Below are 15,573 nucleotides of genomic sequence, written 5' to 3'. Positions count from 1 at the left end.
ATCATCTTCTTTCTTGTAAGGTTCAGTGAAGCTGAGACTGACCAGTCGCCCGATGACACCGGACACAGAACTGAGTGAGGAGGACAGAAGACGGATAGAGGAAATCAAGAGAGAACTGCTGGACAGAGCTAAGGAAGCAGAGAAGGTGCACATACATCTAGGATGGGGAGCGTGTGTCATACCGCTCATCTCATAGAAAGGGGGCAGCAGTGAGTAAATTAAGGGGGATGCAGTTAGTCTGGTCTAGTTGTGGGGGGCAGGTAGGGTGCAGATTCACGTTCCATCCTTTAACATTTCTATACTTGTTGTGACGCAGCGAGCTGTGCGGATTGCAGGTAAGTTCCCGCTCTGCGGTGTGCCGTGTTTCTCTGCATGAGAGCTCTTCTTCAGACTTTACTCCATTAATAGTACGGGCTGTTTATTGGGGGGTTTTTTGTCTTTTTTTTTTTTTAATTTTGAGTTTTTTCCTCCTTACTTTCAAAAATGGTAATCCGTGGACATCGCTGTCGGAGGGCGCCTTGTTTGCAGGACGACTTATATTTTTCAATAGTACTATTTTTACTGTACCGTATAATGTACACTGCGGCAAAAATGACACGTTTATTCAGCGGGCCAGTGCGATTTACGAGGACACAACATTGGCGGGTTTTTTTGGGGTTTTTTTTTCCTGTGCTATTTTTAAAAAAATTAATATATATTTTTTTGCAAAGCTATCTTATTTTCTGCCGCCATCCTCTGACACCCGTAACTGTTGTTTCTGTCAGCACCGTTGTGTGCGGCTCCTTTGTTTGAAGGACTCACCGTAGTTTCTATTTGTACCAGTTTGGAGTACAAACAACCTTTTGATCGGTTTTTATTACATTTTTTTTCTGTCGCTTTTATATCAATTAGGAAAAATAATGTCACTTTGATAGATTGGACTTTTAGAGTCGCAGCGATTATCAAATAGGTTTTGCTTTTTTTATTATAAATATAGAAAAAGGGCGTTTTAGTTTTTATTAAACTCCCAATGACCTCTTTAGGTTTTTTTCATTTTTTTGTCCCCACGGGGTACTTGAACTTGTGGTTGTTTGATCACTCATACAGTATAATGCAATACATTATACCACATTGTGACAGGCAATTAGCCATGGCAACCGAACACCACCTCATGGTCTAATGCAGGGGGACTGTTCAGGACCCTCTAATACCGAGTGCAGCAGTTACAAGTGGCTGCCGTGGGTGATTGTCACCTTTCAAAGACAGCCGGCAACCACCATGTATGGAGCTACATACAAACCGTGCTCACATGGGTAAATGCACGTCCTGGAGCATGAGGGGTTAACAATGTGACCTGCTAATGGTTACAGGATAGATGTGGTCTCTAGCTGGTGCTGCCGTTTGGACGCCCGCACCACGACGGCTCCACTAGGAGGCAGATTTCTTCTGACGTTTAAATGTCCGCCGCAGTTGTAGCATGAAAAGTTCTGCAACTTTTTAATAGACGTTATATTTCAATTCCTCATTGTTTTCAACATACTTGCTTGCTGTCAGTGAATGGAAACATCAATATGGAGGAGCTGAACTAGATGTAATACTTATAACATCTTTTGAGTTTGTTACAGTGTGTCAGTAAATGCATAAGTAAGGCTGCTTTCACAGCTGTGTTAGGGTCATTTCAGGGTTTCCGTCTCTCTGCTCTCACCTGCGTAGGGGTCAGTTCAGGGTTTCCGTCTCTCTGCTCTCACCTGCGTAGGGGTCAGTTCAGTGTTTCCGTCTCTCTGCTCTCTCACCTGCGTTAGGGTCAGTTCAGGGTTTCCGTCTCTCTGCTCTCTCACCTGCGTTAGGGTCAGTTAGGGGTTTCCGTCTCTCTGCTCTCTCACCTGCATTGGGGTCAGTTCAGGGTTTCCGTCAGTTCAGTGTTTCCGTCTCTCTGCTCTCTCACCTGCGTTAGGGTCAGTTCAGGGTTTCCGTCTCTGCTCTCTCACCTGCGTTAGGGTCAGTTAGGGGTTTCCGTCTCTCTGCTCTCTCACCTGCATTGGGGTCAGTTCAGGGTTTCCGTCAGTTCAGTGTTTCCGTCTCTCTGCTCTCTCACCTGCGTTAGGGTCAGTTCAGGGTTTCCGTCTCTGCTCTCTCACCTGCATTGGGGTCAGTTCAGGGTTTCCGTCTCTCTGCTCTCTCACCTGCGTTAGGGTCAGTTAGGGGTTTCCGCCTCTTTGCTCTCTCACCTGCGTTAGGGTCAGTTAGAGGTTTCCGTCTCTCTGCTCTCTCACCTGCGTTGGGGTCAGTTAGGGGTTTCCGTCTCTCTGCTCTCTCACCTGCGTTGGGGTCAGTTCAGGGTTTCCGTCTCTCTGCTCTCTCACCTGCGTTGGGGTCAGTTCAGGGTTTCCGTCTCTCTGCTCTCTCACCTGCGTTGGGGTCAGTTCAGTGTTTCCGTCTCTCTGCTCTCTCACCTGCGTTAGGGTCAGTTCAGTGTTTCCGTCTCTCTGCTCTCTCACCTGCGTTGAGGTCAGTTAGGGGTTTCCGTCTCTCAGCTCTCTCACCTGCGTTGAGGTCAGTTCAGGGTTTCTGTCTCTCTGCTCTCTCACCTGCGTTAGGGTCAGTTCAGTGTTTCTGTCTCTGCTCTCTCACCTGCGTTAGGGTCAGTTCAGTGTTTCCGTCTCTCTGCTCTCTCACCTGCGTTGAGGTCAGTTAGGGGTTTCCGTCTCTCAGCTCTCTCACCTGCGTTGAGGTCAGTTCAGGGTTTCTGTCTCTCTGCTCTCTCACCTGCGTTAGGGTCAGTTCAGTGTTTCTGTCTCTGCTCTCTCACCTGCGTTGGGGTCAGTTCAGGGTTTCCGTCTCTCTGCTCTCTCACCTGCATTAGGGTCAGTTAGGGGTTTCCGTCTCTCTGCTCTCTCACCTGCATTGGGGTCAGTTCAGGGTTTCTGTCTCTCTGCTCTCTCACCTGTGTTGGAGTCAGTTCAGTGTTTCCGTCTCTCTGCTCTCTCACCTGTGTTGGAGTCAGTTCAGTGTTTCCGTCTCTCTGCTCTCTCACCTGTGTTGGAGTCAGTTCAGTGTTTCCGTCTCTCTGCTCTCTCACCTGCGTTAGGGTCAGTTCAGGGTTTCCGTCTCTGCTCTCTCACCTGCATTGGGGTCAGTTCAGGGTTTCCGTCTCTCTGCTCTCTCACCTGCATTGGGGTCAGTTCAGGGTTTCCGTCTCTCTGCTCTCTCACCTTCGTTAGGGTCAGTTCAGTGTTTCCGTCTCTGCTCTCTCACCTGCATTGGGGTCAGTTCAGGGTTTCCGTCTCTTTGCTCTCTCACCTGCATTGGGGTCAGTTCAGGGTTTCCGTCTCTCTGCTCTCTCACCTGCGTTGGGGTCAGTTCAGGGTTTCCGTCTCTCTGCTCTCTCACCTGCATTGGGGTCAGTTCAGGGTTTCCGTCTCTCTGCTCTCTCACCTTCGTTAGGGTCAGTTCAGGGTTTCCGTCTCTGCTCTCTCACCTGCATTGGGGTCAGTTCAGGGTTTCCGTCTCTCTGCTCTCACCTGCGTTGGGGTCAGTTCAGGGTTTCCGTCTCTCTGCTCTCTCACCTGCGTTGGGGTCAGTTCAGGGTTTCCGTCTCTCTGCTCTCTCACCTGCGTTGGGGTCAGTTCAGGGTTTCCGTCTCTCTGCTCTCTCACCTGCGTTGGGGTCAGTTCAGGGTTTCCGTCTCTCTGCTCTCTCACCTGCGTTGAGGTCAGTTCAGTGTTTCCGTCTCTCAGCTCTCTCACCTGCGTTGAGGTCAGTTCAGGGTTTCAGTCTCTCTGCTCTCTCACCTGCGTTAGGGTCAGTTCAGTATTTCCGTCTCTCTACTCTCTCACCTGCGTTGGGGTCAGTTCAGGGTTTCCGTCTCTCTGTTCTCACCTTCGTTAGGGTCAGTTCAGTGTTTCCGTCTCTGCTCTCTCACCTGCATTAGGGTCAGTTAGGGGTTTCCGTCTCTCTGCTCGCTCACCTGCGTTGGGCTCGGTTCTGTGTTCCTGTCTCTGCTCTCTCACCTGCGTTGGGGTTAGTTCAGGGTTTCCGTCTCTCTGCTCTCTCACCTGCGTTGGGGTTAGTTCAGGGTTTCCGTCTCTCTGCTCTCACCTGCGTTAGGGTCAGTTCAGTGTTTCCATCTCTCTGCTCTCTCTCCTGCGTTGGGGTCGGTTCAGGGTTTCCGTCTCTCTACTCTCTCACCTGGGTTGGGGTCGGTTCTGGGTTTCCGTCTCTCTGCACTCTCACCTGCGTTGGGGTCGGTTCAGAGAGATGCTTTACTGCGGCTACATAATCTATTAGCATGTTGTGGGCATGCCCTGTGACCTGTGCAGGGAGGGGGATGAGGTGAGCTGTGACCATCACCTATTGACTTCTATGGGAGAGCTTCATAGGCATACTGTGTGACCTGTGCAGGGAGCGGGAGGAAGTGACTTTGACCACCGCCTGTTGACTTCTATAGAAGAGCTTCATAGCCATGATTTGTTACCTTCACGGGGAGGGGGGGGAGGAGGTGATCTGTGTCTATTATTTTCTGTCTTCAATGGGAGATTAAAGACCTGCTCTTTCAGCAGCGACGAGGTGGTCGCGAGAGTGAGCTGTGCTTATCACCTATTGTTTTCTACAGGTGAGTGTTTAGAGCATGAGCTGTGCATGGAAGGGGGAGGAGGTGAGCTGTGACATCTCCTTTTGTTATTGGAGGATCGTGTGTTCTCTATGGATCGATGCAACCTTTCAGTGTAATCCTGCCTGTGATCATAGTGAGATGATGGCTGAGATGTTTCCCCTACAGAACAGGAAGGATCAGACTATTATAAAGCTTAGTGTTCAGTGTGAAAACTGCAGGATTTTATTTTTTTTTAAGATCATGACATTGAGCATGGCAAATCTGAAAAAAATATAAAAAAAATGTTTAATATACTTATAACTTCTCACTATTTTAAAGGAAATAATGTTTACATTTTTTAACGTTTTTTTTAATTAGAGCGTTGCAGAACCTCCTTATACAATGATTAAAGGGGTTGTCCCACTTCTAGGTGTTTTTACTGCAAGAAGCAGACAGCTCCATACATTGCATAGTGGTGAGGTTTGGTACTGCAGGCCTTGCCCCATTCACTTTAATAGGAGTAATGGCTACTGTGCCAACCTGGGCCACCACATGATGTATGGAGCGGTCCGCCAACTGCAGCAAAACAGCTAGAAGTGGGACACCCCTTTTAAGGTTTATGTCTATAATCCTTACAGCTTGCGGCTCTGTTCTTGGTGTGACCGCTTCCTGCTTGCCGTGTCTATAGCATGTGATGTAAGTCTTCCAGAGGAGTCGGTACAGATTGCCTTGTCTTCATTATGCTCTTTGCATGGATGTAGTAGTACTGCTGGGGTCTCCAGACTTTGTTACTCCACCTGGTGCAAATCTACTTCTGGCCTGTGTTAGTAACCTGGAACATGACCTCCATAAAACAATCATCCGTCACTGGCTGCAAACCCAAGAGCAATGGTCATCGAGGAGCGAGACCTCTGCCCAGATAGACCGGGCACCTGGTGGGTTTCCGTTGTGTAATGCACCTTGGTGGAGCCTTTTCCGAGACGCAGCGCTGCCCTCCTCAGAGAGTTTCTATAAGCAATTGGCTTGTATTGTAAATGTCCCGTAGATTATCCACCTGACGTGTATAGGTGGGTTTAATTGTATGTTGAGGGGTCTCAGGAGGGGAGGTTGGGGGGGCTTACAGAAGTTCTAGATTACACTGTACTACTCAAAGCTAACGCTTTTACAGAGTGCGACTCTGCCGACCATGACCGCGAGTGCCGGAAGCTTTATTTATAGCCTCCGTTGAGCGTAGGCTCTTTTATCCGCACCTCGCGGTTATTATTTTGTCCTTGTATGAAATTCCTTTCTAGCGAGATATTTATAATGGAATGAAAAGCTTGGAGCGCAGAATATAAAATCCTGTCCTTCTGGCACAATGGAAGGCAACAGGCAAAGAAAGCAAACGTAGGTGACAGGGAGGCGGCTCTGCTGAAGAAGATCACCATAAATAGCTACTATATAGGGACGGTGGTTTATAATAAGGGTAAAAAGGAAGTCCGGCAAAGGCGGCCATAGCTGTATAGGAGGTAATCCGGCTGTTCCCTCCGAGAAGTGTTGGCCATCCCAATAATTGGTGCATGTAGTCCCAAGGCAAGTTTACATTGTTTGTATCAGACCTGCTCAGAATTGTAGTAGTGTCTACAGAAGAGAGTTTAGAGAATGGGTGATCGGTGGTGGGGGATATGACCAGTCTTACTCATCGTATGTCCAATCTACAAACCTGCTCATCGTTCTATCACTGTCACTTTCAGGATCCTTCTCATCCCAGCAAGCTAGCGTCTTCAGGGGACAGTGAGCAGTTCAGGTTACATCTGACTCCATCACCGTTCCAGTTACCAGTCACCAGCTCTCATGACTTCATGGAGGACAGAAGAGATAGAAGCTCTGACACCAGAGATTCTAACAGCCAACACAAGGCAACATATGGAGGAATGACTAAAGACGGTTTTTCTGTCATGTCTGATCAGCCACCGCCAACATCTGCTGCTTGCCAAGTAGACCCAATGACTGAGCTTCACAGACAAGAAGCACCAAGAAGAAATGTTAATGAACTGGAAAAAGAAAACCTACTTCTAATAAAAGCCACCGAAGAGGCCACCAAACCAATATCCTCAATCACGTTCTCCTCCCGTAAACGTTCTTCACCTCTGTGCTCTTCTCCTGATGGAGGTTCTCAGCTACTTCCATCTGATTTCCAAGTTGTCTTTGATAAGTCACCAATCAACCAAGGTTTAGACCTTAGACCTTCTTCTCCTGCACCATCAGCATCACATAAAGACCAGCACGTTTATCATGAAGATCCGTCGCTGTCACACCCAGTTTATAAAGATGTGGCTCCCGCTCTGGTGACTTCTCAACAATGGCGAACCGGTGACTCTACAACCCAAGAGTCTTCAGCAAGTTCCTGGGCTATAGTTAAAGAATATTCTGCGGCTGCATCCATACTACCGACTTCTGCTCCGTCCAGTGAGAAATTTAGCATGTTCCCATGTCCTCAGAAGGAAAATTTGGATCCTGGATATAAAAATGTAAATTTGGAGGGTTCTGCAATCAATAATCATGATAATCAGATGGAGAGTTATGGCGGTGAAGACCAACTAAGACCATATAGTGGACTGATTAGTGTGGAGAAAGTCGGTGGGGATGGATTACTTCAGTCATCATCTCAGGAATTCCAAACCCAACCAACGATATCTTCTCCAACTCTGAAAGCCCTTTCTTGTATCCATGTGACAATCTCTCCAAAGGAGGACATGAAAGTTCTTGATGTGTCCACAGCCCTGGTCTCCTTGCAGGCTGATAATGGTTTAAGAGCAGATGAAGATCCTTCTAGGTCATCTTCTGCAAACCTCTTCCGGAGCAGCCAGGTCCCGAGCCACAACGATACATTAGCAGGGAGAGTCTCACTCAGCAGTTCCCACATAAACCCTATAGGAGGCAGTAAGGACTTTCATGAAGATATCGGCCTATTCATGGGCAAAGAAAACATCACCAGCAGATTGATCCAGTCTGAAAGACAACGCTCTCCGTTATCTGATGCCACTACACAGATAACCACTGAAAGCCCACAGAAAACCACCTTTTCAGCTGAGATCTTTGTTGAGGGGTCACCAAGAGGAGCTGTCACGTCTCCAACCCTGAAGGTCAAGCAGACTTTTGAACAGCAGACGCCCTCTCATACTTCACTGTCCTGCCTCTCCCGGGCTACTGGTGAGCACAGTATCATGGATATATGTGTATATGTGCATACATACACAGCTATTAATATAATATAGTGTGTGCGCTTACATGTATGTGTTCTGAGAGATCACCCTTGGTCTTGAGGAATTAAATGTACAGTAATGTGCAAAAGCTTTAGGCAGGAGTGGAAGAACTGCTGCAAGTAAGAACGCTATCACAATAGAAGGGTTAATATGTCAATTAATAAAATGCAAAGTGAATATGAACAAAAGAGAAATGTAAGTCCCATCAGTGTTTGGTGTGACGCCCGTCACCTTCACAACGGCATCGGTTCTTCTCGGTACACCTGCACAACGTGGGATTATAGTGAGGCTTATGATTAACCAATTATACCAAACAGGTGATGATGATTTTTCATATATGTGTATACACAGTCATTAACTGAAACAGAACCCGCTGTATAGGAGGATTAAAGCTGGGTGAGGAACAGCCGAACTCTGCTGCAAAGGTGAGGTTGTGGAAGACAGTCTTCCCATGGTGTATGATCTGTAATATTAAACGGAGTACAGCAACAAGACACAAGGTAGTTATACGGTATCAGCGAAGTCTGTACCGGGCAAAGACTTCACAGCAGACGGGGGATTCCAGATGTGCTGTTCAAGCTCTTTTAAAGAAGCAAAAAGAAACTGGCAACGCTGAGACACAGCGGTCGGCCAAGGAGACTTAGTGCAGCAGGTGAAAGACGACACATGCTTGCTTATGCTTGAAATGGGAAGTGCCATCAGCTCAGAACTGGCAGATACCAGTGGGACTCCTTATGGAAGAATTGCGGTCAAAAAGCCATACCTTGTACGTAGAAACGAGGCCAAGTGACTAAACGATACATGAAAACGTGTGAACTGGGGTGCAGAAAAAAATTCAGCAGGTGCTCTGGATTGAGGAGCCACAATGTGAAGTATTTGGCTGTAACAGAAGGCAGTTTGTTTGCCAGTGGGCTGGAGAGCGGTACAATAATGAGTGTCTGCAGGCAGCAGTGAAGCATGGTGGAGAGTGGTACAATAATGAGTGTCTGCAGACAACGGTGAAGCATGGGGGAGAGCGGTATAATAAGTGTCTGCAGGCAGCAGTGAAGGATGGTGGAGAGCGGTACAATAATGAGTGTCTGCAGGCAGCAGTGAAATATGGTGGAAAGCGGTACAATAATGAGTGTCTGCAGGCAGCAATGAAGCATGCGGGAGAGCGGTACAATAATGGGTGTCTGCAGGCAGCAGTGAAGCATGGGGGGGAGCGGTACAATGAGTGTCTGCAGGCAGCAGTGAAGCATGGTGGAGAGCGGTACAATAATGAGTGTCTGCAGGCAGCAGTGAAGCTTGGTGGAGGCTCCTTACATGTCTGGGGCCGCATTTCAGCACATAGAGTTTGGTATGGTCTGGATTAATGATGTCATTAATGCTGAGAAACTCAGGCAGAAATTTCTTTCCATCATGTAATATCAGGGAGGTATCTGATTGGCTGCAGATATATTCTGCAGCAGGACAATCGCCCCCAACATCCAGCAGATGTCATTAGGAACTATCTTCAGTGTAAAGAAGAACAAGGCGTCCTGGAAGTGATGATTTGGCCCCACGGAGCCCAGATCTCACATCATCCCGTCTGTCTGGGATCACATGGAGACAGATGGTTGGAGCGAGCCGACATCCACAGAGGATCTGGGCTTAGGTCTCCAGGATGTCTGCAACAACCTCCCTGCCGAGTGCCTTCAAAAACTGTGTGCAAGTGTATCTAGAAGAACTGATGCTGAAGGTGACGGGCGTCACAACCAACACTGATGGGATTACATATCTCTCTTGTTCAGTCACTTGGCATAACATAAATAAAACATTAACCCTTCTATATCTGAAAGTGTTCTTACTCTGCAGCATCTTCCACACCCGCCTGATATTTTTGCACAGGACTGCAGATCTTACAGCTCAGATGTTCTGCGTAGAACTCTGTGATGTCATCAGTTCCAGGTATATAATGTTACCTGTGTAGCTGCCAGCGCTGCAGAATGGCATCTATGGAGGGTCCGGTGTTGTCCTCAACATGGCGGGGTGAGTCATGTCTTGCCTTACTGGTGGCCCCCATTACATGTAGCTGGAGGGGGCCATGCACCCATATTTTAGGCTTGAGGGGCTTGTTTCTTACCTGTGACAGGGTCAGCTTATTCTGGTGGTGTTTGCAGTCGTTGCACCATCATAAAGGCCAATTCTAGTCCGGCCAACCGGCCAGAAGTTTAACCTAGGCTCTTGGGCACCAGCTTGTCCCGGGACCCCCAACTACATGTGTACAGCCTAATGTGGCCGAGTAGCCGCGGGGGGCCGTCGTGGGGGGCCGCTACCTTCATATTCTTGTACCTTTGTCCCTGTATGGAGAGAGGCTAACATTTGATTCTCGTACAGATCAGCCGCTGCTGCTGCCGTACCGCCCGCTGGGGAGCCCCGAACTGTTCTATGTGCCCTTCATGGAAGGAGGATCCCGACTGTCCCCGGTCAGCACCACCGAGAGCTCCCACCCAGGTGACCCCCTCCATCACCCACCCGCCGCGGCTGGCTGTATGACATATCTGTTCTAATTCTGCTGTTACTGGGGGACAAGGGGGACCGTCACCTTCCCTAACCACCCCCTCTCCCCCCACCCCACCCCCGCACCCTCCCCCAACCGTTTGTTCAGTCTGTCATAATAAAGGTTATTCCTTCTCCTCCCTTTCTACAGGCTCCAATGACGCCATTTCCCCAAAGTTTCCCCCAAACGTTTTGGGGTCCGCTACAGAAAAGTCATCTGACCCCTCTATACCCAGACACACAGAGGGCATCTACAGTAAAGAGACGAGCCCTGAAACTGCAGAGTGGAAGCAGAGGCCCGCAAGAGGTGAGCAGCAGCTGCAGCAGCAGGTCCGCTACTAGATGCACACAGCTCTACTATCTCAGTCACTTTGTATGATCAGTCCTGTACACCACTCGCATCCAGAGCTGCATTCACAATTCTGCTCGCTGCCTCTTGTACCCATTGCTTCAGTGTGCCATCTGGCATGCCAAGAGTTCGCTCTACCCTGTTAGTGGGAGTTGACCATGAATGTGAGTCCGGTCCGTTGTAGGAGATGCAGCGAATCTAGTGGTGTACAGCTCTAGGTGTGACTGGAGTAGAAGATGTGATGTGATTCAGGGTCACTGCAAGTCAGTCCATCCCACCCCTTATAGTTACACCCTGGGTGAGGAGGGGTTCCCACGAATGGGCATAGATTTGGGTCATATGGATGGCATGGGTCCACGCTGCGATCAGCCGGCCTCCTGCTCCAACAGGAGAGAACAGTGAGAACACCGATCCCCGCTGTTAACCCCTTACATGTTGATCACGGCTCTCTCTATGACGTCATCGGCCCTCTGCCATGTCATCGCAGAGGGCCGATGGGTTTCCATTGCAACCAGACACCAGCATCCGGGTCTGCCCATGCCCTGTGATCACTATGATAAGCGAAAATGCGTTGCAGTACAGAAGTAGTGAACATAACATCACAGGTTCAAGTCCCCAACAGGCACCTAAAAAGCCTAAAAATAAAAGTTGTAAAAAAAATAATATAAAAAATCAACCTGTTTTGCGCCCTCCCCTGTCCGTAAGGACCAGTACAATGAGTTCAGCGCACTTCTGTTGCACGGCAAACACTTAACTCGCAGTGGTACCAATAAAATCTAGAGCTCGTCGCGCCAAAAGAAGCCCTCGCAGAGGAATAATAAAACCTGTATGGGTGTCTGAGCGCGGCCCGCAGGAAATAAAAATGTGCAAAACTCGAAAGACTTTAAAATATGTGAGTGTGTTTAGGTTTTGTTTATTACTCCCATCCTTTTGGTATTGGCGTAATCGCACGGACCGCAGAGTAACACGTGATTAACCTGGAATGAAAAAGGCAGAACCGGTGTGTTTTCTCTGCCCTCTACAATACATTACACGCACCCAAAAAAATCTCCGGTCTGTTCACACGGACGTATTGCGTTGGGGCGTTCAGATCTGCGGTTTTCACACGTGTGAAATAAAACACAGCGGGTTCTATATTGGTCCGCGTTACGGATGGAAATAGCCCGCTGCATTCCATTGGACGGCGCAAGCCTGCCGCGACCTACAGAATACATTCACTGCCGACTCATCTGCACATAAAATCAGTGGGGCCTGCTTGCAATTTTATTTGCGCACGTTACTGCGATTTTTAACACTCCCAAAAAAACGCGGACCAAAATCTCATTACGCCCGTGTGAATGACCCCCAATACCGTACCACGTGTCGTCAGCATCACTTCTCGTATTTTCCTCTCCAGGTCCCACTGATGACCTGGAAGCATCCCAGCATCCCCGGCCGTGTCAGGCAGAGAAGGAATCTGGGAACTTCAATAAAATGTCCTTTAGCACCATCCATCCTCGAAGTGCTGAGCCCCCGGAGAGGTCGGACCCTGGGAGGCTGCAGCCGTTTCCAGCCTCTTCACTGGAGGACGAGTTCCTTCCTTTACAGCCGGAGATTGACTATTCCCAGGATCAGCCTAATGCTAACCTACCGGCGAGGTCCACGGCTCTGGAGGCCACAGCGAGAGCGAGAACCTACTCTGCAACCAGCACTGAACTTTCTGGACAAAGTCACAAGAGTGCACAGACCCCTGGAGAGCCGGGCCGCTCACCCCACGGCAGCCTGGACGGGAGGGTCTCCAGAGGTGATGGAGGGCGGAGGTCAAGTCAGAGCGTCCTCGCCAACCAGAGCCTGGATGATCTGTGGGCGCGGTACACGGAAAGCAGGGGGAGGCAGATGACCCAACCGAGCAACAAGCTAGAGGGCTCCCTTGTGGAACGTCTAGAGCGGCTGGCCCGGCTGCTGCAGAACCCTCCACCCCACTCACTAATGCCCTCTAAAGGCGAGAAGGAGGAGAACTCTCAGAAAAGGAAAACAAAGAAACCTGCTCAGGAGCAGTGGTGCAGTGGGAAACCGGGAGCAGACTCACTGGAGGACGGCTCGGTGGGTAAACCCTACCAGGACAGCGCTGACAGCAGCTCACTGCATTCAGACCTCTTGTCCGACGTGAGACGCACAGTGACCAATAGTGCCACCACAGAGTCGCAGACAGGCAGCGATACCCTGTCCGGCAGCGGCTCTGCCTCCACCATAGACACAATCAGACTGGTTAATGCCTTTGGCCCTGAGAGGGTTCTCCCCTCTTCGCGGCTCGGCCGTCTCTACAGCACCATCCATCTGCAGAAGAAGCGCACCGACGAAACGGTGAAGAGATCAAAACGGGAGCGGGCCAAGGCGGAGATGCAGGAGCTCCGGAGGAGTGAGGTAACGGAGGTGGCTTCTTGTAAGGGGGTCCTCTGCATTGTCCAGGGGCGGCGCTCACGATGCTGCTTATCTCTTGGGGTCTCCTGTGGTCTATCAGCGGGCAGCGTTCACGATGCTGCTTATCTTTTGGGGGGGGGGGGTCTCCTGTGGTCACTCAGTGGGTGGGCTCACAAAGTTGCACATCTTTTGGGGGTCTCCTGTCGGGGGCTCTCACGATGCTGCTTATCTCTTGGGGTCTTCTATGGTCACTCAGTGGGCAGCGCTCACGATGCTGCTTATCTCTTGGGGTCTTCTATGGTCACTCAGTGGGCAGCGCTCACGATGCTGCTTATCTCTTGGGGTCTTCTATGGTCACTCAGTGGGCAGCGCTCACGATGCTGCTTATCTCTTGGGGTCTTCTATGGTCACTCAGTGGGCAGCGCTCACGATGCTGCTTATTTCTTGGGGGTCTCCTTTGGTCACTGAGCATCTCTTTTTCTTACTAAGATGGCGGAATCCGAATCTGTTGCCTCATCAAACAGTTTGTGGGAGCCAAGTCCAGCGCTGCGACAGAAGCGGAGCAGCAGGAGGCTGAACAAGGGCGTCCAGGCAGGTAGGTCGCCCTTCTGAAGCTCTGGAAGTGAACTTGTTTAACCCCTTCAGAAGTTGTTTGGCTTGTTTGTTTTTCTCTTCACTTTCAAAAAAATCATAACTTCTGTATTTTCCTGCCGCCACAGCCATTCGGGGTGGTTGTGTTTTTTAGGGGCGCCCATTAACCCCCTTGAGTGGCACGCCCGGAAAATCTCCGGGGCTTGCTGCGCTGAGCATGTAGTTAAACCCCAGAAGGTTTCCGTGGACAGCTCTAGTGCTGAAATGTGCAGAGCACTGAGCTGTCAGCGGAATTTTCCAGGTTTTAAATACATGGGGAGTGAAGGGGACTGCCTGCGGGGAGTAAAGAATCCCTCCCACAGCGGTGAAAGCTGTGGGAGGGGACCGCGAAGCCCTCCTATTGATTTCAATGGAGCCGCCGCTGCCAACAGCCCCATTGATGTCAATAGGATGCCGGCACCCCCGCAGTGATTTTCGGGGAAGGGCTTGGGAAAAAAAAACATACTTACCTTTCTGCCACTGCCGGGGCTCAGGCGTGTCTAGCCGCTCGGGTCCCGGCACTGTAATTATGTTATTTCAGCAGGCGAGGATTTAAAATCCCCGCCTGCTGAAAGGGCTGTGTCTGATTGGCTGAGCGCTCAGCCAATCACAGGCAGCCCTCGGTCCATTCATAGAATTCTGGAGCTGTACGAATGAAGCTAAACCAAATATATATCGGGGGGAGGGGTGGGGGTTGTACTAAAAAAAACTCTTAAAACAAAAAGCACTTCCTGTGGCATCTTCTGACGGTTGTAATGTCTCTTATATTTCCGCTGGTGGCGCTGTTTGTTTGTGGGACAAGTTGTTCTTCTGCTGACACCGTTGTGGCGCACGGCCATTTAACACATTGACTGCCACACTGGAAACAGTTAGTTTAACCTTGGAGCCGCGGTTTCCAACTCACATGGCAGTTAATGTAGATTACAAGACCCCGGGCTCAGAACTGGCATGAGGTATATACAACTCACCTGGAAGTCAATGTAGATTACAAGACCCCGGGCTCAGAACTAGCATGAGGTATATACAACTCACCTGGAAGTCAATGTAGATTACAAGACCCCGGGCTCAGAACTGGCATGAGGTGTATATACAACTCACCTGGAAGTCAATGTGTTCACAGATTTTACAGCAGCATCTAAATGGTTAATGATGATTTTGACAATCAACACCCACCCGCAACAGTCAGACAGCTGAACCCACCCTGTATGGAGCCGGCTCAGCTTACGGGCTGGCTCTATGCAAACCCCGCCACCAGAGGGCGTCTGTCTGCATTATTTAGCATTAAGGTGTTAAAAGCAGAGGGTTAATGTAAGGGGTGGCTCCGCTCCACAGGACTATATAAAAGGGGTTCACCCTACACTGGTAGATCTTGGTGGGACTGGTGAGGGTCGCCCCTTCTGCTTTCTCAGGTAGCCGTCGCCACGATCGTTGCTGATGTTTAGTGTTTCTGATTCTTGTAGGAGAGCTGGAAATTGTGATGAGCGCCACCAGAAAGAACACCAGAGATGTGGGGACGACATTCCCATCTCCAGCCGGTGAGCGGATGACGTGTGCGGCCGATCCGGCATCTGTGAGCGCGGAGGCCAATACCAGAATGTCCAAGAACAAAGGGAAGGCGGCGGCCCAGCACATCCCGCCAGGTGGGTGACAGTCCGAGCACAGCCGGCCTGGTGGGGTGACGGTCCGAGCACAGCCGGCCTGGTGGGGTGACGGCCCGAGCACAGCTGGCCTGGTGGGGTGACGGTCCGAGCACAGCCGGCCTGGTGGGGTGACGGTCCGAGCACAGCCGGCCTGGTGGGGTGACGGTCCGAGCACAGCCGGCCTGGTGGGGTGACGGTCCGAGCACAGCCGGCCTGGTG

General features: G+C 50.1%; 1 protein-coding gene across 2 annotated transcripts in view; it reads left to right on the top strand.

The window, feature by feature from the left end:
* ALMS1 (ALMS1 centrosome and basal body associated protein) overlaps positions 1-15,573 on the top strand; it is a 52,200-nt gene that overhangs the window by 26,448 nt on the left and 10,179 nt on the right. For both annotated transcript variants that reach the window (XM_066572874.1, XM_066572875.1), the window contains exons 7-13: positions 21-145; positions 6,304-7,762; positions 10,174-10,290; positions 10,487-10,642; positions 12,081-13,087; positions 13,574-13,679; positions 15,175-15,354. In XM_066572874.1, the coding sequence (XP_066428971.1) occupies positions 21-145; positions 6,304-7,762; positions 10,174-10,290; positions 10,487-10,642; positions 12,081-13,087; positions 13,574-13,679; positions 15,175-15,354 (3,150 nt within the window). The remainder of the gene's footprint in view (positions 1-20; positions 146-6,303; positions 7,763-10,173; positions 10,291-10,486; positions 10,643-12,080; positions 13,088-13,573; positions 13,680-15,174; positions 15,355-15,573) is intronic.

The sequence above is a fragment of the Eleutherodactylus coqui genome, chromosome 7, assembly GCF_035609145.1.
Source record: "Eleutherodactylus coqui strain aEleCoq1 chromosome 7, aEleCoq1.hap1, whole genome shotgun sequence".
NCBI lineage: Eukaryota > Metazoa > Chordata > Amphibia > Anura > Eleutherodactylidae > Eleutherodactylus > Eleutherodactylus coqui.
This window is presented reverse-complemented; position numbering and strand designations above follow the sequence as displayed.